This window comes from Athene cunicularia (genome assembly GCF_003259725.1).
Source record: "Athene cunicularia isolate RWA chromosome 2 unlocalized genomic scaffold, athCun1 chr2_part1, whole genome shotgun sequence".
In the NCBI taxonomy this organism is placed as follows: domain Eukaryota; kingdom Metazoa; phylum Chordata; class Aves; order Strigiformes; family Strigidae; genus Athene; species Athene cunicularia.
Genome location: NW_020799095.1, coordinates 133,176,491 through 133,201,672, shown reverse-complemented (window position 1 = coordinate 133,201,672; position 25,182 = coordinate 133,176,491). Strand labels below are relative to the sequence as shown.

The following is a 25,182-nucleotide window of genomic DNA, read 5'->3' as shown; positions in this document are numbered from 1 at the left end:
GTGGGTTTTTTTTTTTTTTTTCCCTTTTTTTTTTTTTTTCTTCAAGATACTCCGTGTTAACAGCTTGAGGGGGTTCAATCAGCACTGCTTTGATCTCGGCTGGAACTATAATTATTTAACATTGTTACAAGGATTTCTATAATCCATCCTACCATTAAATCCCTTTTACACCCTCATCTTCTGAAGGCTAATCTGCATCCGTACACTCAGTTTGTCTCTTCAGCTGGTTTCATCAGGCTCTGGCATTCTCCAACATCCAGAGTGATGGTTCTTTTTTTTTCTAATGAAATCATTTTCTTTCAAATTGAAAAGCGCAAAAGGTCTTGTGCATTTGCTACCTTTTGATGAGATAGCTATATAACACCAATATAATCCACTGTTTGCTGCAAACTTCCTCCCAATTTCATAAAATTCATTTTCTCTGTGGTGTTTTCATTGAATTGATGATACATATGTGTGTGTTATATACATAGCTGAGGGAAAAAAAAAATCAGATGAACACCAGCAGATGCTCTTTGAAAATACAGCAAAGCCAAGAATAGTAATAGTATGCTCATTTCTCTTTCTAGTCTCCTTGATAAATACTGTAGGAAATACTGTATCCAAACTTAGAAAGCTAGGTAAATAAATTTGGAGTGCTTGAAGAGAAAACGGAAATATTTTATAATTATAATGTATGAAAGACACACACCACATGGAAAAAGGACTTTAACAGAATCAAAGGAAATAAATGACAGAAAGAGAATGAATACAGAGCAGAGGGAAAATGAAGAGCATGAACTAAATCAGACCAGGAATATAAAAGGAGAGGATCAGAAATTATGAATGATCAAAAGGAAATAGAAACAACAAAAAGCTTTGCTTTTTTTTTTTTTTTTTTTTTTTTTTTAAGGAAAATTACATATTTTCAGCACATGTTTATGAGTGCATGGGGGAAACTGCCCCTTTGCTGCATGCATTTTGTGTGAATCATTTTTAGGCAACCAAAACATAAAGACATTTGCTCCGCTAAACACCGCTGGACTGTCACCTCGATAGCCAGAGTGCTGTGACCATCTGCATGTGTGAAGGGGAACACAAATGCAGGCAGGAAGGTGGGGATTACAAATACAATGGTTAAGTAACACTGAGCCACAATTACAAAGGAGAACCACATATAAACTTAGGTGCTACACTTTTCATATGAAGTAAATTTATTCAGATAAATAATCTCACTCCCTCTATCTCACAATGCATTACCTATAAGGTTAATTAAAACCAGTATATATGGAATTGTTTTATTATTACAAATATTACATAAGGAAGTAAAAAGGTGAACAGTAGGTAGTGTCTGTACAAAAGAAAAATTGAAGAAATAAAGTCAATGAAAAATATAAACAGGATGGGCCACAGCTAAGAAACTCTCATGGAAAAAATAGGAGCTATAAAAGGATAAATTTTCTTTTATTCCCCTTAACTGCTTAGATAAGGTTTAGTTTATCAGCTGATGCTTGAGAAAATCATCAAGTAACAGTCATAATTCTAAAATACTGCTTGGACTTGGCTAATAATTAAAACAATAGGCAGTAGATTCAACTGATTTCCAGAAGAAACTAATAGCCACTAATGTTTCACACAGAATACATCTTCAGTCAAATTTATGGCACTTTTTAATTAAGAAAAACCCAAACTGCAAAAGGTAATTTAAAAAAATTGTTTCCTTTGAGAAAAATATTTGTCCTCAGGAACACTTTGGACATTACATATGACAATCCTTTTCTATCCCTGGGCAAATTATAACATTGACTCCTCTCAATTTATAATATTGGTACATTCCTATATATAGTTACAGCAAATAATATATATACAGTTACAGAAAAGATCTTATTACTAGCAAATAAAATAAGATCAAGACTCATGCATTATGCCACCCCAAGACTGTGTTTCACAGCTGTAATAAGAGCCATGAAATATGATGGTTTTTTTTTTTTTGTTTTTTTGGGTTTTTTTAATTTAAAATCGCAGAATCCAAAGTTATCATTACAAAGGATAACGTATTATGTAAAACTTTACTACCCCACCACTGACAATGAAGTTGCTGTGAAATAAAAATGAACAGCTGCCTCAAGATTTAGCTCCTACTTCTCAAAAGAAAAAAAAAAATCAATTTAAAAAATATATATGAATCAAAACATCTTGTATATTAAGATAAATATATTAATTTAAAATGTTTTAAAATAGGAAGTTAGAAAATCAAGCAAATTCACAAAACAATGTTCTTAAACAGAAGAAGTTACAATTTGAAGTCATTATTGTATTTAGAATTCTGGGTCTTACTGAAATAATTTACTCAACCTTTAAGGCCTTTTTAGGGAGTGGAGGAGTGGAAAGGGGCCTTTAGCATTGCTTCTATTTGCATCCCTATTAATTTATGCAAGCTAACAGTTTCTGAGTACATGGAAAGTACAATGATAAAGGCAGCTCCTTTCTGTAAGAGCTTCTGACCTAAGGCCGCAGTCCTACAAACACTTACATATGTGCTTAACATAATGCATGCAAGTAGTTCTTTGTTTAATAGCATGCTCATATACATAACATTAAAAGTTTGTAGATGATTTGTAAGATGGGAGCCTAGAAGACCAAAAGCATTCTTCTAAAAATAGATTATTTTTTTCTTACTACCTGGAGAGAAAACAAACAAACAAAAAAACCCAAAAAAACAAAACCCAAAATACTTATTGATTCTACATTCAAATGCCGGGTTAGTCTGGAAAAATAAATTTAAGCATATATTTCTTGCACTTTTTTATGAAGTCTTTTTCTTAGAGACTTAAGATATTTTCAGATGCTTAAAAGTATACTTGTTACATCTCCCCTTAATAATAAAGTCCAGGTGGATGAACACTCCCCTGGAGACTATGACTAACAGTCTTTCTCCTAAAAAGTAAGTGTATTTGTGAGTCTTATGCAAACGATATATGCATTCATATATTAACTAGTCATTAATAGACTAGGTATTAACTCCATTGGCAACAATGTGGACTTTTCTATTTACTCCAACAGGACCAGAAATTTTAATTATATAATTTGAGATCCTTAAAGACCAAGTTTCACTACCCCAACATAAAATAATAAATTTCTGTCCACTGTTAAAATTTAAATTATCATATTATCATAAATAGTTGCTGAATTTGGGCATATAGCTGTCTACTGGTATCCACAGCACTTAGTACAAAATTTCTGGAAAGAAGACAATGTCAAACTTAGCGATATTTGACAGCATGTTACTCTACAAATAGTCCCCTGACATCCAGAGAGCATCACAGGAGTGATGAGTACTCCAACTGAAGGTGGCCATGTTAGGTTACAGCAGTCAGCTTCTGTACTTGATATTCTTTCTTTATGCATACAGACTGCTTAATATAGATAAAGCAAAACTCTGACTGCTGGTGAGCAAAATAAAGTCATATTTCACAGTTATGATGTCATCAAAGGACTATATTTCATGGCTATAACATCTTTGCAAATATATACAGAAAGTGGTATCCCCAAGGAGCACTACTTGCTAAGTCTGCCTGAGGTCCAGCAAGGTGGACCTCCTTAAATTCCATTTAATGTACATTAAGATTTGAATATCAAGGAAGTCTAAATAGCTTGAGGGTAGAAAAGGCATTCTGAGTTTCTTTCATACACTGCAGCATACTTGCCATATTACATGAATTTTTCTATATATTATGTGCTGTGTTATCTTCAATTCACTCTTTTTAAATTTCAGCACACTATTTTCCTTTTATGCATTTATCTATGGATATATGCTTTATATATTTTATGTAATTACAAAATTACAACTCAAGTGAATCTCATATAATATATAAACTATCATTGATGCAGTCTCAGAATTTCAGATCTTGAAAATAGAATTTGATTGCTTTATTCACTCTAAACCAATATCACTGTAATATCAGCCTTAAGCAATACGGGCTGCTAAAATCATTTGGTTCCATTTTTCCAAAAAGGAAAACTGATAGGATTATTTTTGTGATAAATTAATTTTACCATGTAATTGCAATTATGACTTCTAATTAATGAATGGTTTCAGCCTCACTAACTAGGTCAGCATTTTTCTTTTAAAAATACATCATTTTTCTCTTTAGATAAGCGTCATGATATGTCCAAGCTTTGGGGAAATGCACATAGCATTTTTATAGGGCAATGATCCCAGAAGCTGAGAAATGGTGGAAGTAATATGACATTTTTTTCTACATATTCAAGCCATTTTTTTGTCTCTTTTACAAGAAAAATTAAAAACCAAGCAGATGGCAAAAGGCTTTTTAATAGGGATGATCACAGTTTCTAAGTGCTATTAGAGTATTATTTAATTTCTTGACTAAGTCTCCCAGTATGCAGAACACTGAACAATGTGAAATCAATGAATCAGTAGAACAGCTCATCTATTGCATCATGCTTGCCATATGCATATGACATCGTAGAATATATTGACAAGAGACAGAATTCAAGGAGAATAGGTTTTCTGTAATCAGAGGTATTTCTGCAAAAATATATTAAAAGAACCTGAAGCTTATGCATCATGTAGGACAGAGTCCAAGTCTTCTCACTGTCCATTGCTTGGTCAGATCACATGTTTCAAGGCACTATGCAAGAATATTTCTCCAGTGTCCCCTGATGTCTGTCCCCTGGCACATATATGCCATTTTAAATTCTACATTGTTCATCTCCCATTCACATCCCTGTCAACAACCTTAGCACACTGTTCTTCGATTACAGATGATTCATGCATTGTGGCACGAAGATACAGAAAAGAAAATTAAGTAAGTTTTAACTATTAAAACAATGATTAGCAGGACAAGATGAGAGAAAAATAATTTCCTTTGAAGAGGCTCAAAGTTTGATGGCTAAAAGATTATGGATATAGTAATTAAACTAAATGTTAGCTCCTATTGGGCTACAAGACATTAGAATATCTGTTGTTTCATTGTAGGGGTTTGGTTTTTTTTTCCTTTTCCTTTATTGCTGCTTGGAAATAGTCACATATCTAGAGAGCACCTCTTAAAAGAAAATTTCCATGAGAAGTTGAGATCCAATACACACCTTGAAAAACAGTCAATATCAAATTCAAAGCAGTTCCGTATTTGGGGAGAAAAGTTTTTTTCTGAGAATGTCAATAAAAATCACAAAGTACAAATCACAATAGTAAAAGTATTAAGTAAATAAAGTTTAAAATTATACATACTTTATCAGATCATAAGAAAGAATATGAAGAATTTACAATGTTGCATTACACAAACATTGAAAACAGGACTGTATTACACCTAAGAAAACTCTCCGTGAGTGCTTATCATGACTGCTCTCCAGATAGTCTCATTTTTTAAATGAGAACTAGTATGTATTTATATATGCAAGCCAAAGATTTATGAACTGATTAGTAGTTTTGGCACCACACCATAAGTATCAAGCTTCAGATAACCTAAGGTTTTTTTTCACACAATGATGTAATTTGAAATTCAGTCTCCTTTAAGAGCCACCCAGCCCAAAATGAATATATGCAACACTCTGGAACAGTATGTCCATAGTATACTTTGTACTGTCTTTCTAAATTATCCACAATAATCCATCATTGTGGTTTTATGCTGATGAAGCATCTTTAAAATCAACGCAACTACACTGCCATAAAATCAAAGCAGCAGACTGAATGAGCCCACCTAGAGAAAATACTCAAAATAAAATTATTTTTACAGCTTTATCCTCCATGTTTGAAATATACTACCTTTTTTTTTTTTTTTTTTGTAACACACAATATGTCAATGCATAATCCTGCAATACTCACTTAAAATTATGTAAAATACTGGAAAGTTTTTCTATCTGTAATCCCCAAGAATATGCTGTGAAGTCAAATATGGTTGTTCAAGTTTTCCAGCTTGAACACATTGCTTAACGGTCTTGAGGGAGACAAAGGAGAGCAGAGGGAACAAGTAAGATGGGACAATCTGATTCATTTTTTCTGTTACATATCATAAGAGATGCAACAGATACACTGGACTGGTTGCCAACACTGGCAAAACAGGCATACACAAGCATCTACCCCATGAACATGATTTAGTAGGCTATAGATTTAAAATAATTTTTGGAATCAGCCCTGGTTATTAAAAAGCATATTGGGTAAGCTTTGAAATCTCTAGGGGGAAGAAAAAAAAAAAAAAAACAGCAAACCAGGAGATCAGCTGTCCTCTACGCAGCTGCTTTAGAAGTTTTAAGCTAGTTAGCTGAATGCAGGAAAAACTAGGAACAGTGGCCACTGTGCAGTTACAGCTTTCCAAACACAGGCTTTCATCCTTACTACTTCTGCCTACCCAAATATCAGCACAGGTATATTACTAGTTTTACCTCTGGGCCATAGTTCAGACTATCTGGTTCCGGGGTTTCTCACTGATGTCATTAACATAGTAACTAAACAAAAATGAGATCTGATGCTGTTAAGACAACCATGCTTACTTTTGCCATGTTGGTGAATAAGTGCTGAGTGATTGCATAAAAGTTTTTTGTAGCTTTTCTGTATGATGACCACTATTGCACTTTACAAAGATCATTTACCCATAGCCTTGTCTGAAGCCTACATCAATGAGAAAAAATAAGGTCTACTATTCAATCCATATCCTTCTTTTGAGCACGTGATGGTAAGGCACCTTAAAAAAAATGAAACAACATAATCAAAAATGTTAACCCAAATGTGTGCTGAACTGGTGTCACTGAACTAAACACAGATACTGAGAAAGTCACGGTCAGAATTGAGAGGAATTTTGTCCTTAGGACTCTGTCATAGTCCCATGACCACAATGTTCAGTTTCTTTTTCTGTCTCTGAACCATTCTGAACTGTGTAATGTTGTGGGTAAATACTAGTATCCAGCTTGTCTTTCACACATCACATGTAATATTTTACTCTCATCAAAAGCTAGGTCTTTCCCATAGAGGTACAATGGTTTCTGGTGATAACGTTTTTGTTATTTTAGTTATACTGTTACAACTTTTATGTTATGATGTCTTAAGAGAGAGTAAATAAAGCAGTTTTCAAAGGGGTAGGAGGAAAATGTATTTTGAAAATCAAAATATTTTCTTTGATGATACGCTGAACACAGGATACATCACTGAAATCAACTGAAACCTGCCAATTTGAGAAATAAAGTCGCTAGCATCTCTCACTAGGTATTTGCATCCAACTGCTGGACTACAGCCTTGCGCGTTCAATAACACTGTATTGTGTATATATGTATCAACACATCCGTCCTTCAATTGTTCAAGCTAGTGCTGCTATGCAGTATTCTGCATTCTTAGCTGAATTAATGAGAAAACCACAACAAAGAACAAAATAGTTGTGGACCAATTACATGTCCCTTTTGATTCTCACCCCATCTGTTTCCAAAACCAGACATTGTTTCCCAGTCCTTTGCAATTACCAGGGTGTTATATTGCCTTTATGACCAAACTACGGTGGAGACAGCTGGAAAGTGCAAAGCTTTCTGCCAGCCTCTGCAGGTCCCCTGGTGCATGAAACTACAAGAAACAATGTATTGTAATGCAGATGTTCATTGATTCCCCGCAGAATTTCACAGACTAGGAGTCCTTCACTGTGTGACCTACAGGGATTTGTACTTTACATAATATCCACTATATAGCACATCATGTCCAAAGAGAAGTACCTAGTGAATCTGATCATTCGTCCCTTGCACATGCCTTTCCCAGCTATCAACTTTTTTCAAAGCACAAGAACTCTTTTGTGCTTGAAATGTAAATGCCAATCAAAATAGAATACATTTCTAACATGTATCACCTTTCATTCAGAGTTCAATGCCTTTTACGAGTCAGGCCAATGTTCTTGTCTCATGCTGGACATACACAAGTACAAAAGAATTTAGGAAGACACGGTATCAATTTCAAGTCTACCTAGTCTAGAAACTTGCTCACGTGCAAATTAAGATGGTTTCCAACAAGCAATTTACACCTAACACACCAAAAAGCCTTATGATGTCAATTAAATATTTCACAAATGAGTAAACAAAAGTCCACAAATAGTAAATTAATACTATCAAAGTAAAAAGCAATAACCTTAAAGGTTTTAGATAGTTTCACTTCTCTGAAGCATTTTGACTAGGATAAATAAGAAGTTTTGCATTTGAAAATACTCTAAAAGGCTAATCGTTTAAATAAAATTAAAGTTTTCCAAATGTGAAATGTACACATGGGAAAACATTATTTCTACAGTAAGTTCATTTCTAAAGCAACTAATTTTGAAATTAAATTTAAATTTACATATATATGTTAACTGTGTGAAACAATGATAAGGAAATGGCATCCCAACTGACAAAACAGTTGGAATGCTTGACAAGGGCTCCAGTGTTCAGTGACGAACTCGCTGCTTTTTGATATTTTAAGTTGCAAGTCAAATGAAGTAATGCTTATCTCCAAGTTTACAGAATCCCACTATATTTGTACCTTGAATCATGAAAGATATGCAACAGAAGTCACCATAACAAGTGACGTCAAGACAGGAAATATCTTAGTTTTCAAAATTTAGTACTGCCTATTCACATGATTTTAGGGGAACTGTAATACACATCAATTTTCTCTTTAAGTCTTGGTGACCACTATTTCTGGCTAGTGGGCATCATTTGATTTTGTCAGGTGTGACCATAAATTAAAATTCTCCCTATTACTTGATTTTACCTATAACACATGGTCAAGTCAGTAGGTCATGCAACAGCCTGTTTCCCACAAAAACCAAAATGGCATGTGGGAAAGGTGACAGCAAGGTTTGGTTGTTACTTCCATGTGAGTTCACACAGCCACTCTCACCTTCTCATCTTTCAGGCCCATACAGGGAGCAGTCTGCCAACAAGATCTATTGCCTTGAAGAACAGCCAATGTCTGCTCTAAGTATGTCTGTTAAATGTAAAAGAAGGGTAACTATATGCACCAAACAATGGTTTGGGGCACTGAGGCCAAATACAGACATACTTACATGCTGGGAGACTTCCTTGGCCTTGGAACAGGTGACTGCACACAAACTACCTCTGGTGAATGCTCCCTGCAGTGCTTTAACTGGTGCACCTTGTGATCTAGTTGAGAAGAATGTCAGCTGGCCTCAACCAAAATCATGCCAGGGACCATTTTAACACTTCACAAGTATACACAACTCAGCTGCTGTCACTACTGAATTAACTAACACAGGTGTAGCCTATTTTACCTTATAGTTCTTAGCCCTGCATCTTCTCATTATGAGACAGAAATGTGCTCATTACATGAAAGCAGAGAAGTGAGGCCCTGGGAAAGGTCTGTAGGAGGAAGTGGCTGCTACAGCCAGCAGAATAATCCATCGGTTCCAGCTGGTCATGGCAACATGGATATCCTGGTGCTCCTATAAATGGTCCCAGGTTATAACCTAAGAATGACTTTATAAACATAATATATCTAAAAATCTGTTCCTAACAATCATTTGATGATGTAAGAATCTCCTGTTACAAAAAAAATGGGGCAGTGGGGGAAACCTTGAGAGTTTGTGGGTTTAACAGACATTTGTTAGAAAGTCCCAGTGATGTATGGATGAGGTCTGTAAGTTATAGGCACTAACTACACCATAAAGGTCAAACAAGTTGAATATAATTCAAGAGTACTTGGGGAACAATGGTTTTAGAGAAATCAGACTTAAAATGGGATAATGCTTTGCAGAGTTCTGCAGATTGAGTTTCAGGTAACCGGCACAAACCTAGGCTATGCATGGAAAAGGACTGGGAACATTACAGTCCATGAAGACTTGGATCAGCTCTATATACAAGACTGAAACTTTTTTGAAGTCCTGTGTTTAATACACAGGTGTGGTAACCTTTTAAAACAGCTCCAGTATCAGAACCCAAACCACAAAGACAGTGCTCCACTAGCATTTACTTCACTTACCTTAATAGTATTCCAGTGTCAAAATAACATCTGCAGTGCAAGGGTTAACTTGATGACTATTACACCCTTTTGCTATTCTGTGCCCACATGGCCTTCTCCTAGTTCCAAACTAGTGATAGAAACTGGATCTTGATCCACAGAAATGCTCCCCTGCTCCTCCAAGGTCCCCTCCCAACCCCCGTTTATAGGAGCCCAGCTCTCTGCTTTTAATCCAATATCCACTTCACTACAGAAGATTTATTTAGACAGCTTCTTGTTTCATAAAGGGCTCCAAAAGTCTGTAGTGATTTTTGACACTTTGTTATAATGTTCCTATGACCCCCCCCAACCCCCTCCTCACATACCACACCACCACCCAGCCTCATTTTCATATGGATACAAAGCATCAGGATAAAATGATGGTTCATTATAGTGGTACAGAGCTCTTATCTTCATCCGGCAAGAGTCATTTCCTTCCAAAGATTGAAATGCAAATGTGAAAATTAATGATAACTGCATTATCTGATAGCAGAGATAATACCGATTCACTGTCAGAGTAACACACAGTCGTTCTATGATTTCCTCTGCTTCTTCACAATATTCTTCTTACTGTCAGACTATATCTATGGTTAACTATGTTTCATGGATTTTTGTTAATTTACATCAAATAGCATTTCCAAGATCTTATATCTACCACATTTCCCCAATCAAAAAAGAAACAAAATCAGGACAGTAATCTCCAAGTCCTTCTTAGACTGATTTAAAAAGAAATAAAGAAAAAAAGAAAAGAAAAAAAAAAAAAGAGGAAAAAAAAAGTAAAAAGGAAAAAAGAAGACTATCGTTAATGTCTGTTTCTATCTTGCAGTGGTCTACCAACCATTCCAATCTATATTACACAGTTTTGCTTTATAACCCAAACTGTTTATAGTACTACTAAATAAACCCAACAATCAATACATATTTACAGTGATCCTTATGAATGGTTACAGGAACTCTATTCAGAAAATCTTTTCAGACTACCTTTTATAGCAGGTAAAAATGTGAACCTGACATGCCAGATGTTCACTACAACCTTTCTGATTCTCATCTTGCTAAAGCAATACACCAGAATTTACATGAAAGCCCGTCTGTCTCTTTTATTAAGCATTAATAGTATCATAGTTCTATATATATGTTCTGGTATATTTTTCATAATACCAGTCCTTTCAACATTCTACTGGTTCTTCTCTAAGACTGTTTCAAATTGTAACATTGTTCGTGAAGTGTGAATGCAGGAGACAGAACCCTGTTTCAGCATCAAACAAGACTGCTAACCAGACAAGCAAGGTAATTTAAAATCCCAAACTCGTATCTTCTGAGCTCAACCCTGGCTCACTAAATCCCAAGACATTTTTGGGCACGCTGCTTTCTGTACTAAAACTTCTATTACCTTCTTGTAAGCACATGACTTCATATTTAATTATACTGAAACTAAAATTTTGCTGCAGCTAACACATCAAGTTATTCAGATCTGGCAATAGCAGTACCTATACATTATTCAGTATTTTCTTTTGATTGTGAACATATTTCAAAGAATACTTTAGCTCACCATTAGGTATAAAATTGGTTTTACAAGATACATTTTTTTTCCATAAACCTATACAGATTGGCATTTTTACTAATCCCCCTTTAATAAAAGGTCTTACATCACTTATGCCATTATTCTCAATGGGATCGCTGTCATGTGGACAGGTCAGTCATTACCCAGACCAACCTTACTTACTGTTTGTTAATACATTTATTCCCTCTAGTATTCAAGAATTTCCAAATCATCTCAAAACTTTTTTGAAAACTGAGGAATTATGATTAGGACAGATCCTAAAAAAGGACCTAGCTCCTAAAAATGTTAAACTGTCAGACTGCTTAAATTAGCTAGAATTTAGCAGGTTTAACACATTGATCAGTTGTTGATGGAACAGAAGTACAGTCATCACTTACAGACAAATAGGTTTTCCAGCACAAATATATTTTAAGCAGAGTAAAAATATTGAAACTACTCTAACCTTTTCCCTGTCCCCTGTAACTATTAAGAGTCCTGACTTGTAATAGATCAATACCAATTTTCTAATTATTTTTTTCTTACCATATTTTAAAATGTCATCTTACTGTTATTAATGAAGCTACTGATAGATTTTTTGTTACTTTTATCTTTTTTTCTTTTAGCCAGATGCTATAGTTCCTAACATCTGGTTACATTCACTTCTTTCCCCACTAATTTTAAACTTATATTTTTCTAGTTTTTAAAATTCTCTTCTATGTAAAGTCAACATTGCCTTCATTTTTATTATAGCTTTTGGAAAAATGTAAAAAAAATGTTCTTAAATGCTTCCAAGTTATACTTCATACAATTTCATTCAAATCTTTCTCCCTTTTGGTACAGTTCATATTTGTTGTCTCTTAAAATGACAAGCACAGTGGTCTGAACATGCATATACCAATACAGGCATGATCACTGCATGGTAAACAAGCGGTAATTTCTAATTCTGTAAACAATTTTTCTTTATCTCTCAAGATGTCATAAAATACGATTTCCTTAAATCGGGTTCAGCAGTATTTTAGTTGAGGGGCCTACTATCTAAAATCTTCATAGATTTTAAGAAAGTTCTGGTATGGAAGCATGCAACCTCTAAGATATTTCATTCACAGTTCCCCAAGTTTAGGCGGTTTTTGTTCTTACATAGAACAGATATCCAGTAAAAAACAGAATGATCCTTTTCTCTCATGTGATGGATGGTCTGTAGAAGACATGTAGGAGATCTGCCTTTTGTTCATTACATGTGAAAACACTGATCACTGGCCTCACATGCACCGATATCCTAGTAATATTCCAAAGGCTATAGAACTATATACATCTACATGTATCAAGGCATCCATCTGATAGCAGTGTATTAAACGTTGTAAAATGGCCTCTGCTTCCATTTGTAAAAAATAAGTCTTTTCATATAAAATTTGTTTAAGCCCATTCTTACTTTACACACTCTCTATTCTTTGGACTTCTGCCATTTGCTATAAAGGAAAAAAGGATCAGGTCCTTTACTGTGTCCCCATATACAGTCTATTACCTCAGTTTCCATTATTTCAGAGTAGTTTTCTCATTATAAAGAATTTTTAAATATGAGGACAAAAAAATGAAACCTGAACACAATTTACAGAACATTCAGATAACACTCAAAGTGACTACACAGAGTTGGCATTATGTCTGCAATTCCTCGATGGTCAGTGAATGTCGAAAGACTGAAAGATTGCTTCAGCAGAAACTCTGTGAAGCTAGAGCACATTTACCTTTAGATACTTCTTTATTAAAATATTCTAATTACATAGGCTAGAGAATGCATGTGAACCATTTAACAATGCAAATTTTCAAACAAAATAAAACTCTAATTAATGCCAGAAGCTTAATTTTGATTTATCCGTGAGTAAGTTGTTGCTAATGAGTAACTCGCAGAACTTCAGTCCCTGGCAACTACTGGCTCTGAAAATAACAATATGTTCCCTTAGTGCTAAAAAAAGAAAAAAAAAATTAAAATAACAAAACAGCTCTACTATTTATATGAATCCTTGAGTTGTCACAGTTCACATTATCAGTTGACAGCAACTTGTATCATGCAGAACACAGCCGTTGTATTCTGAGAGCGCTCCATCTCAGTAAAGAGACCAGAGACAGACCAGATAACAAAGAATGTATGGTCATCTGCTCTTTGAGGTAGCACCTCTACTATGAGTTGTAAAAAAAAAAAAAAAAAAAAAAAAAAAAAAGTTGAAGAAAAGGTTTTAGTGGTTCTGTTTGTGCTGTGCAAAAATATGTTCCTAAATAAGAGAAACATTTCATGCTTTGGTTTGTTTTTTTTTCAGATCTGAAAGAAGTTATCTTTCTACTTCATGGTCAAAAATTATCTTCTGTTCATTGTTTCATTTTCTGTATCAATAAATCAAATTCATTTCAGAAAGCATGGATGATGGGGAGTATGATATGTAGTATGTATCCATGTCTTTCTTCATACATATTATATCCTTGTAAAGAACCAGTATTTAAATAAAATAGAGCTGCTTATTTCATATTGATGGTCATCAGTTTTCTGAAGTCAAAAGGAATTTTCCCAAATTCAGCTTTCTGTCTTATCCCATGTCACAGCTATAATAAATATTACAAGAAATACACACATCTTACCGTTTAACTGAAATTTTTTCCCCACAAAATAAAAAATACTCCTTTCACACCATACTGTCACAAAAGATATCTCCGAAACTTCTGTATAAGGTAGCTCATATAAAAAACAGCAGCCAGCAACAAAATACTTATTCAACTATGTTGAAATACACTAAAAACAAAAAAGCAACAAAAAAATTACTGATTTCAGACAAAGTTTATTTATAATGAAATTAAAACCAAGTCATATGTTAATCACTGACAGCCTTTAAGTCTACTATGAAGCTGGAAAAGGCCATTCTATATCCAAAGATGTCTTTTATATTATTTTAAATATACTCTAGTGAAATATGATACTAAATCTTGCTTTCATATAACACCATAGTGCTTTATATAGAATATCAACTTATTTGTGCATTACTATTAAAAACATTTTAAATTACATCATAATAATTAGGTATACTATGTCTTCATTTTTGTTTGCATTATATTTTCCAGCTACTGGTTTCAGAAAATTACCATTAGTTTTGTTCTTCTCTTCATGAAGAGCATACAGTAATTTGAAAAATCAAGCAAGGATGAAAATGTGATTGAAATACAGGAATTTTTCTAATGGAATATTATTATTGCATTATAAATTATTGATAGGACACTTCTGGAACTCTTTTCTGATGTGCTCATCCTTTTTAGGGAAAATTTCCATAAGAGATACAGCTATTCTGTGAGTACGTTTCGCTTCAGATGTACATTTTCCGACAGCACTATTAAAATATAGTCAGCATAATGGATTTTTAAGGCCCATTCCAGAGTCCATACCCATGAAAACATTGCACTGAATTCAACTGCAGAATTGCCTAATTGAGAAATACAATTTACCCCTTTGTCTTAGGTACTTTTATGGTACAACAGAGGTTTCATGTATTAATATTGAATAGATACTTGGAAAGTATTCCCGTGTTACCATCACATCTTGTATCCTAGCAATGTTATGCTTGCACCATCTTCACTGTGCGTAATAGAAAATGTTACCGTGAATTAGTTTTAATGTGGACTGACTGCAATATGAGTTTCTCTTTCAACTGAAATCAATGACCAGGTGTGCTAAATTATTTCTATCAGGCTAAAACAGGTAAAGTTCTTGAAAATGTCAGTAGACACCATACTTATTTGCTAAACTCAACGTGTTGCTAAATGTCAGCACAAAGCTTGAGAAGAGACACAGGTGTTTGGTTGGTCTTGTGACCTTAGAAAACAGAGCAGAAAAACTTCTACCTCAATACAACCACGGAACTGAGAACTTACTGTTAAATTTTAAACATAAAATTCTAAAAAGCAACAACATTTTCCTTTTTTATCAAGCAGGTACATAAGGAATTTTATGTTGAACAACTTGCAAAATGGTACAGCCAAAACCATATTTTACTCAAGAACTTTATCTTAGGACTTATCCATCAATATCCTGGTCTCCAAAGGAACATAAGAGAAATAGTTCATTAAAAATCAATGCAAAGCATAACATATCTACTAAAATAATAACACTAAAAAATACTGAATTCTAGCTTAAGACATTTATCTTGGCTTTCAGTTGTTCTTTCCTACCTGGCCCATCCCAATCTTCAGTCTCCACAGCAAGCTGCCCTGGTTTCTCTGACCTTGCATCACCATCAGATTCTGCTGCCTCCTGGATGCCTTCTTCATTGCCTGAAAAACCAAAGGAATACAGTATTGACATCTTTCAACAGTGACTTTTAGGCAGAGGTCCTACAATATCTCAATGACTGCTCACATGCGTAAGTGAAAACATACGCATATCTATAAACAGAGAGCAAACGGAAAAAAAAAATTAGACACATAAACATATGTGAGTTCCCAGTGATTCAAACAAGCCTTGAGTATCCAATCCTTCCTGTTCTGTGGAGAGACAAATCCTGGAAATCAGTGTTTACTCCATACGCCTAAAAACCAGAACCACAACTTGCACCTAATTCTGTAAACCAACACAAAAAAGTCATTGTACACAACTTGTTACTGCCTAGGAACATTTGCTTACAGTTAAGTGTTTTCTTGAGTTGACACTTAGATGTTTCTTATGCATTGCACATTAATGACAGTACAGAAATATGGTCCATTAAACATTCTGACTTTTCAGGCAACTAGTGGAAAGCTACCCTGTGGTATTTCAGCATTTAAGGTATTTGACCTTAAAGGTCATAATGCACCAGCAAGCCCCTATGATAATTTTCTTATCAAGCTTTATCTAAAGAAATGCAACATTTCTGATGTATTTTAGAATTTTCACCATCCAGAAGTACCTGAGAATGTCTGTCTGCCTTCAGTATTATCCATGACAAGGTTGTACATAGGACACATGGAAAACTATGATAAAGTTAAATATTTGGAGATGACCATTTAATTTTTATTTGAAGAACTCCTTGTTGAGAGAGCAGTTATTTCAGTTAAACAAAGATCCTAGGCAAGCTCCATGCAAAAATACTTTGAAATAACCACTACAAAAAATTACATTGAAGGTAAGTGGTTCAGGTATTAACACAAAATAGTCTGGTCACAGTAATGTGTTAAATGACATCTCCAAGGGCTTATCCAGGTCAGTATTTTACTATATTTATAGATATTTTTTTACTTCTAATCAATTCAAGAAACTCTTGCATAGGAAGACAGTATGAAGAATGTGGAAAAAAATTATAAAATCCATACAATTAACAAATAGGACTGAATTATGGTGGGTTTTTTTTTTAGCAAACTTTTAAAAACTGTGTCCCACAGAAAATCACTAAAAAACAAAGGCTGTGTATTTTAGAATCTGAAAATCCGACTGTAGAGTTGACAATAGAAGAGCAAGGAGTAAAAAGCACAGCAATTAAGCAGTAACTTGTAATTTTTCCCCACTCATGATAACAAAAGCTTTTATTAGCAACATAGGTAAAGAAATGTGATTACAAGAAACCATGCCAGATCCCCATACATTATCACTGGAGCTATATTTATACCAGATAAGATTGTGACTCAGAGTTTTCAAGTACATGATTATATACAAACACTATAAAGTATTAACTTCATGTGCACATGTAATATCTTGTAACAACACTTTCTTCCTTGCATTCATACAAAAACCAGTTTTTCCAATCCTAACAGCCTGGTAAACTACTTCTCACACAAACACAATACTATACTCAATCCAGACTTGAATAACAAAAATATAGTTTGGGGTATTTGTAGCACTAAAAATATCGTCGAGTGTATTCATAGGCACTTAAAGCTAAAAGACAACATGAATATCTAGTATGATTTCTCTGTTAAACACACTGTATAATTTTACTCAGTCATTTGAAGTTCACATGCTTCAGTTCAATCTGGAGTTGCATTTCAGAAGACAGTCCTAAATACTCACAGGCTGAAAAAGCTATCAAGTTTCTTATAAGTAGTTTTATCAATTTTTTGTCGCTACCAAACTACCCTATTTTTGAGTTAGCATTTGTATAATTACTTTGTAGTAACCAAACAGACCTCTGCTTTTTCTGGGTGGACTCAAGAACCTACCACATATTTTCACCTTCATATTTCTACCTTTATAGCTACTTACAGCTGCTACAAATTGCTCTTTATTGGAGATATACAGAAGGTAATTTTTCCAAGATTCAAATCTGGCAAGATCAACTCCAGTTTTCTCCAAAATGTTGGAAAGCACTTCATGGCAAGGGCAATTCTGATTAAGTTTCTAACTCAAGCTGCATAATCACCATAGAAAGCCCTTAAAATGTTCTTTGCACTGAATTTTTACACTAAAGAAAATGTTTTTCTTCCACTGTAAACAATAGATCTCTATGGATTAAATCAGGACAACAACAACAATATTTAGAAATAATTATTTTAGATGGAGCTCAAGCATGGAAAATTTTAGCTCCAAAATATAACATTTTTCCAGGTTATAATATACGCAAACCTGGTGTTAGCATGCAAATTAACCATTTTTTCCATCAATGCAACTAACCAGAATTTCAGACAAACAAAACTATTAGAATTGAGAGAGGAGCAGAAACTTATGTGAACATATTGGGCTGAAGGGCAAAAGGACAGAATTACAGCTAAGGTATACAACCTACAGCACACATTAATTAAGTATGTGGGAGATGAGGAAAGATCTGAAAATGTATGTTAGCAGATGGCTTAATTTTCATTAACTTGCTTTTTCAGTGTTTCATGAAGTACAGTGTGACGTGGTTTTCATAATCAAGTTTTCAGGAATTAATTCATGTCATATGAAACAGAGTAGAACGAAATGTGTAGAATTTACATTAAGGAAAACTTTGTTTTGCACCTGTTAGTATTTTTCATTATTTTCACTGATAATTACTTTCATTGATACTTACTATTCACCAACTACCAAGTCCATGCATTACACACCTGATATATCACAACACTGATTTCTCCAATTGCCTCATACTACTCTCCCTCCATACTGAAGCAATCTGCTTGTGAAACCAGCAACCAGTACAGTATTGTGGACTTCAGAATCCATCAGTGAAGCAAGTTTATCCCAGGCTCAGCTGAGTGTCAAGGTCAGATGCAAATGGACCACCAAGCCAATCTATTTGGTGCTGGAGACACTGCAACATTAAGAAGCCAAAAGGAGGCTTAGCGCAAGAGCTGACAACAAAACACATCTCAGGCTTTTTTCTTTTCTTTCCCCTTACTTAATGCTACTTTAGCAGCTAACATTTCTTTAGCACAAAGGAGTTAATTTCCTTGCAGATTTTGTTTTCTTTCAATTGTTTACTCACTATTTTCCAGTTTCAAAAGGACTATTTTTTAATAATTATTTTAAAACTGATTATATTTTTCTTCGATTTACAGGTGTAGATATTTAATTGGATCCAGGACATTATTTTTTTTCTTTCTTCCAAGCCAAATCAAGTGCTTTTTGCTTTATACATACCATTTTGCTACTAACCTGTTAATTCCTTTCTAATCACATTGTTTTGTTTTTTTCTCATGTTTATTTCTTCACTTAGTTGTTCAATTACATTTTGTATTTAAGTTAAAGGAGAAATAACTTTTTACCATCAACACCAAAGAGTGGTATAGAAGTACTGGCAACAGTAACTGCACTAAAATGAAGCAAAACCTGCTTCTGTTTAAGTTTTTCCTTCTCTAAACTAAGACCAGTAAGTGAATTCTGATCTCTAAAAGAACATTATTGCATGAAAAAAAGGCTCAAATGAGCAAAAATCTATAATATTATATAGTATGTTTGGTCATGAGTTAATTAAGGGTACTGGACTTTCAGCTATTTCTCTATATTTGGTATTAAAGCTACACTTTGGGCAGAATTTATCTCCTCTAACCGTAGTTGTCTGAAAGTTAAGCTAGTCCAGACTACTTATGTAGGCACTCCTATAGACAGGGAAGAGAGAAACCTCCACAGTGATTCATCCTATTCAAGGATGCTTGAGATAGGACACCGCTCTTGCTGTTTGAGATAGTTGAAATGAATCATCCTCTAAAAACACAGCTTAGACTAGAAACCTATCCTTAGACAGCTAAAATTAGGTGAAAACAAATCTCTGCCTTACACTGAAGTGCCGAAAAGACAATATACTGCTTAACTAAGAGAGAAAAAAGTCTTATTCAAACAACTTCAACACTGTAATATGAACAGAATTTTCACTTCGACCTTACTCTTTCTTACCAGCAATAACTGTTTCTGTTGCTCTTCAAATCAAAGTTTTTAAATGTGGTTTTTAATACCCTAGTGTTTATCCACTAGATGCAAGTGAACACCTTAAACCACTGTAATTCAAGGTGGTGCAGTTCATCAGGGAATTTGAAGAGTCTAAAAGAGACATATTACCAGAAACACAAGAGGGAGAACTCTAACATCTCTGACAACACTGACAAGTAGGAAAAGAGAGACTTGAATATTAACAAGTAATTTCACTTTAATCTTTTTAACAAATGAAAGACTTCCCAATTTGTACTTAATCAGCTTGTACCACAAGTAGTTGTGGTATTTTAAAGAAGCACATGGGTTAGCAGTTCTTCTCAACCCTGCTGTTTTAATCCATGTTGTTCCTATCAGTATTAGGGTCTTATAAAAAGTCTTGTACAATAAAACTATTGAACTTTCTTGACTAGGAATGTTATAGCAGCTGTTAGTCACTTTATAATGTATTTTGCAATCAGCTAAATCAACAAAGTAGTTTTAACAATGAACAGTTCAGAACTGACAGATCTACTTTCTTGTTCACAACTGCTTATCACAGCATAGATATCATATATGTTTGCCAGGTGCTTCCTATAGTTAGGATACCTTCACAGAAGCCACTCACAAAAGATAAGGTCATAAAAGAGATGAAAAATGTGCAAGCTTCATACGCTCATGGTTTTATCATCAGACAAAATAGCTTTGGGTGAAGGACTATACCAGTCAAAAACCGCACACGGCAGCTTCTATTAGAGTGAGAGAACGTTAAAAGTTGAAATTCAGTTTATGTTCATTCTTTCTGGCAGCATAAATGTAAACTTAAATTGTTAACATTCTAATACAGCTGTTCAGAGTGAAACATCACTTTTCAATTATAATAAATCAATTCAGAAATAAATTGTTACGAAGCCTGTTGCATTCTGTACTGCCAAAAGAGAAAAGACACGATGCAGAGACTTGAGGAGTCACTCACAGTAGACTTCAAATCAGCAAGGAACGTAACCTTACGTATGTTAGCAGGCCAGTGCCACTGGTCATGAAGGAACAGGCTTTCTTGGAGACATGGGGGAAGGCACCCTCTCCTTCTTCCTGCTGCAGCCTATAGCAGCAATAATTTCAAATCCCACCAAAAAGGGATTCTGAGACTGTACACATGAACTAGATGGCAGAACTTCAGGAACTATAAATTAGCATTGAAAATCTGTCCTTTGTTATTTGTTTTATCACAATGCCTATGACCAGTAACACAGCTTACACACAGTGATAATCTTGCTCTTGAATCCTAAGAATCACTCTGTAAGATAAGAATCATTGCCAGGAACCTTTCTTCAGAAGCAACACATAACTTTGAACAAACGATAGACAACTTAAATACAAATACAATGTACTTAATTCATTCAGTGTAACTTACTTTTTGGTAGCACACACTATTCTTAATACCAATGACATCTAACAGGACTTAACTATCTTTGTAGATTACCTCTTTTTAAAGGACTCTATGCATATATTTAACAAGCAGAAGTCTAATTTTAATGGCAATACAAGTTTTCAGCAGATATAAAATATTCTGGGTTTAAAATACATGTAAATAATAATATTTTTTTTTTTAAAAAAAAAGGTCTTTAAATAAGCTTTTGGTATGGAAATAAAACTCTGAGAATAAAGATACTGAATAGTGAGGGATATTTCCATACTTTGCCATATTTGGCATCTGGTATGAGGACAAGGTACACAACTGCAGTGGCTACAGTGTCATGTAAATGGATTAATTCTACAAGGCTTGCAAGGACAGAGGGAAAGAGACAGAGAGATCTGGTGCTATCGCTACCGGACTCATCTGGTAGTGAACTTATCACTCCATCTGATGTGTATCAGGAATCATTTTAGTGAGGCCCACCAAAGTCAACTGAGACACCCTACTCTACAAATGCAGTTAAGTTTGAACAAAATCTGGCCCTCATATTACTGATGTTCTATTATACCTGAAAAAACCCAGCACTTGTACATGGTGATCCACTGCATGTTATTTCAGATTATATTAATCACTTCATACTTTGCTCCTTTGCAAGCAATTATTGTTTTCTGTCATGCTGATTAACAATCATAATTTCTCCTGGGATAAATCTCATTTGAAATAACTGTATTTTTCTAGTTTCTATTTGCCCTAAGCACGCTTAAAATTATTTATCCAGCAAATGTCAGAAATAAAGCACTGTCTCTTATCCTAACTTTAGGAAAGGTCTGTGAATATCCATGTGTGTGCAAGCTGTTAACTTTCCAAAATAATGGTACAGAAACTATTTTGGTTCATATTAAAATCACCACTTTGATTAACAAATGACATCTTGACACAATGACATTTCAGCACAGTGATCATACTAAAAACCAGTGTCAATTATTTCTAACCATTTCAGCTACAGCACTTTTCTCCTGGGATAAGACACTGCTGTGCAACAAGCTCATCTACACTGAGTCTGGCTTTCCTCTTTCTCTGAACGTTTGATACATTCTCATTATCACACTGTTTGCTTTTAAAGTCCTTATATAAAAGGATCATTCATTCAAATGTATTACCTGCAGAAAACTGAAAGTGTTATCTAAATTGTATTCCAGAATTTCCTTCTATTAATGAGTTTGATATTTAGCATAATTTTTAGGGAGCAACTCTTGTGGCATCAGTACTACAAATGATTATCATTCAGATATACTGGCTACCAAAAGCTTCCATAGATATAAAGGAAAAAAAAAAAAAAAGTAAAAAAGTCATGTGTATTTTCAATCTTTCCCCATTAAAACTTCAAATACAAGAACTCTATTAGACATATTCAAGTATCAGCCTGGGGTTCAAACTTACATAGCTCTAGGCACTTGATTAGAAAGGCAGTAGAAGCACATTTTAAAAGATATTTAGTCACCCCAAACAAAGACCTGCTTTGTATAATTTTCAAAAATTATTTAAATAGAAATCAACAATCAATGAGATTCTAAAACACCATGCAGAAGAACAGAGATCACTTCAGAAACACCCTCGCAAGTTTCAAACTCTAAGTCTGAAGATTCTTCTGCAAGCTGATATTTCAGCTTAGTTAAATAACATTTCTGTTCCTTCCCCACTTCAGAAATACTATGTCACTTATCAGAATTCTTCATCCAACCAAGAAAATCTCTTTTTATAACATGCAGTTGAAATTGTTACCATATACTCATCCCATTTTCATGTGATTTCCATGCAGTGCTACATAACAAGTAGCAATACAAATCTGTTTGTACAAAGCGAAATTTTAATTTACCCTGTTGTAAACAGTTTGATGCTTTTATTTGAAACAATCAACACTCCAGGTGCTTCAATATCAAAAGCAGCCAATTCCCTGTCATTGGAGGTATGTTTCTACATACGGGCTGTGTTAGACATGGTTTTAAAGATAGTCTAGACTTCTATCAATCAAACCCAAGAAAAAGACTTAGCAGTCATAAATAAATGATTCTTTTTCTCTTATCCACAAGAATCTATCCAGCAATGATATTTGCCTTATCAATATTTATCCAATGATGTCATAAATGTGGTATTTGCTCCATTTATTTTTTCTGATCCTTTTAGAGTTAGCAAATATCCCCTCTGCTGACTTCTATAATACAGAGCCTGTAAGCAAGTCTGTTTTATGGACCCAGGTTGACAAAAATTTTTCAGAACAATGTCTCCAAACTGTTCAAAGTATTCAGAATTTTTGTGTTAAAACACCAAATTAGACAATAAAAGGCAAAATAGACCTTCATTATAAATAATATTAGTAACATGTATAGTACACATGAACCAAGAACATGTGGTGTAATTTGCCATTTGTGCATTTCATATTTTAAGGAAGATTACCCTTATTATTTTCAATTTCATATTCTGTCAAATTTGAGCTGAAATCTAAATCAATCCAAGTTTGAGTTTTGTGACTTTCTAGAACCAGTTTGTAACCAAATAATCCCTTTCCTCATAGCTGTGATAGAATTCACTATTTCATTGTTCTTAAGAAAACCAAAATATGCTGACTGAAAAGGCTGGAGTTGCTTTGATAAACTGCTTAAAGTTGAGTAAGCTGTTTAAGTGTTTCTTTATAATTCTGTACAGTTAATGTTTTCTATTTGGATCTATATATTTTTTGAAACATAGCTTGCTAGTTTCTTTTTGAGAAATAGTTTTCTGCTTAATAACCAATTATTTATTTATTGACTAAAAGAAGAGTTTACTTGTCTAACTTAGGTCCAATTTTTATCCCAGTGAAGTTGATGTTAATAGCAACTGGGTTTCAGTTGGACTGCAAACATGGTCCAAGAGGCTTACATACGGGTTAGTGGTAAGTAGAAAAGAGTATAGGATAGACATATTTGTTATTCTGAAAGCCTTTCCATGCTCTCAAGTGAGGGGTGAAAGAATTCATTCAAACCTTTTCAGGTATCTCCTTTCTCTTCTAGCAAGAAAACAGATGGTCCTCTGAGCTCCCGTAACAGGAAAAAATGAGAAAGCATGAGACGTAAAACACAATGTAAATGTTGATGTTCAGAAGAAAATGGTTTCCTATCATCCTTCCAGGATCCAAACTAATTCTGACTTAGCATCCTTCAAAGGCTATTATCAGAGAACCCCTTTCCTTTCTTTGTCCTTATTCAGCATGTGACAAAAAGTATGGCAGAGGCACAGGATTCAATTGTTTCAGCTGAATGGTACACAGATAAATGTATGGGAACCCTCTCTCTGGAGAACTGAGAATCCAGCCTAGGTTCACAAATATACACTATTGTGTTTTTGGAAAGAGTAGCACTGTGAGTTCTTACGCAGATTGTTATCCTAGGAGATGAAAATATATTGTCACATATACATGGCCTCTCCTGTCTCTGCTTACCAAAAAGAATTAATGTGTCCTTCATTTACTTGGAAAGCTTACATGCTTGCATAAAGAAAATGTAATGAATTAAACTAAATTAAAAAAAAAGAAAAAAAAAAAAAAGGAATATGAGCTCCAGGAGAACAGAAGTATTGCCAGGGAAAGATAATGTCAGACGCAGGGAGGGGGGGTGTCTGGTGCCAAGCAAAGCCGAGGGCTGTGCAATCACCTCTATCAGTGCTCTATCAGTGTCTACACTCCAGCCAAATCCAGAGAAAACAAGGAGTCAAAGATTCAGGTCAATAAGCTTATAGGCGATTTGCACAAACAGCTCCTCCAGCAAGGTAAAAAACAAAGTCATATTGGCTTTCTTTTTTATTCCTTCTCTTTGAACTCCCTGGTCCAAACACACCCTGGAAATGTCAGTGTTATATGCAAGAATTTAAAGCGCTGAGCTTCTTAATCCCGTTAAGAAATAAGA

General features: G+C 34.3%; 1 protein-coding gene across 1 annotated transcript in view; it reads right to left on the bottom strand.

Moving 5' to 3' along the window:
* Positions 1 to 25,182, bottom strand: part of ZFPM2 (zinc finger protein, FOG family member 2) — a 318,476-nt gene that overhangs the window by 215,400 nt on the left and 77,894 nt on the right. Inside the window, exon 4 of the mRNA XM_026841508.1 lies at positions 15,708 to 15,809. Within this exon, the coding sequence (XP_026697309.1) occupies positions 15,708 to 15,809 (102 nt within the window). The remainder of the gene's footprint in view (positions 1 to 15,707; positions 15,810 to 25,182) is intronic.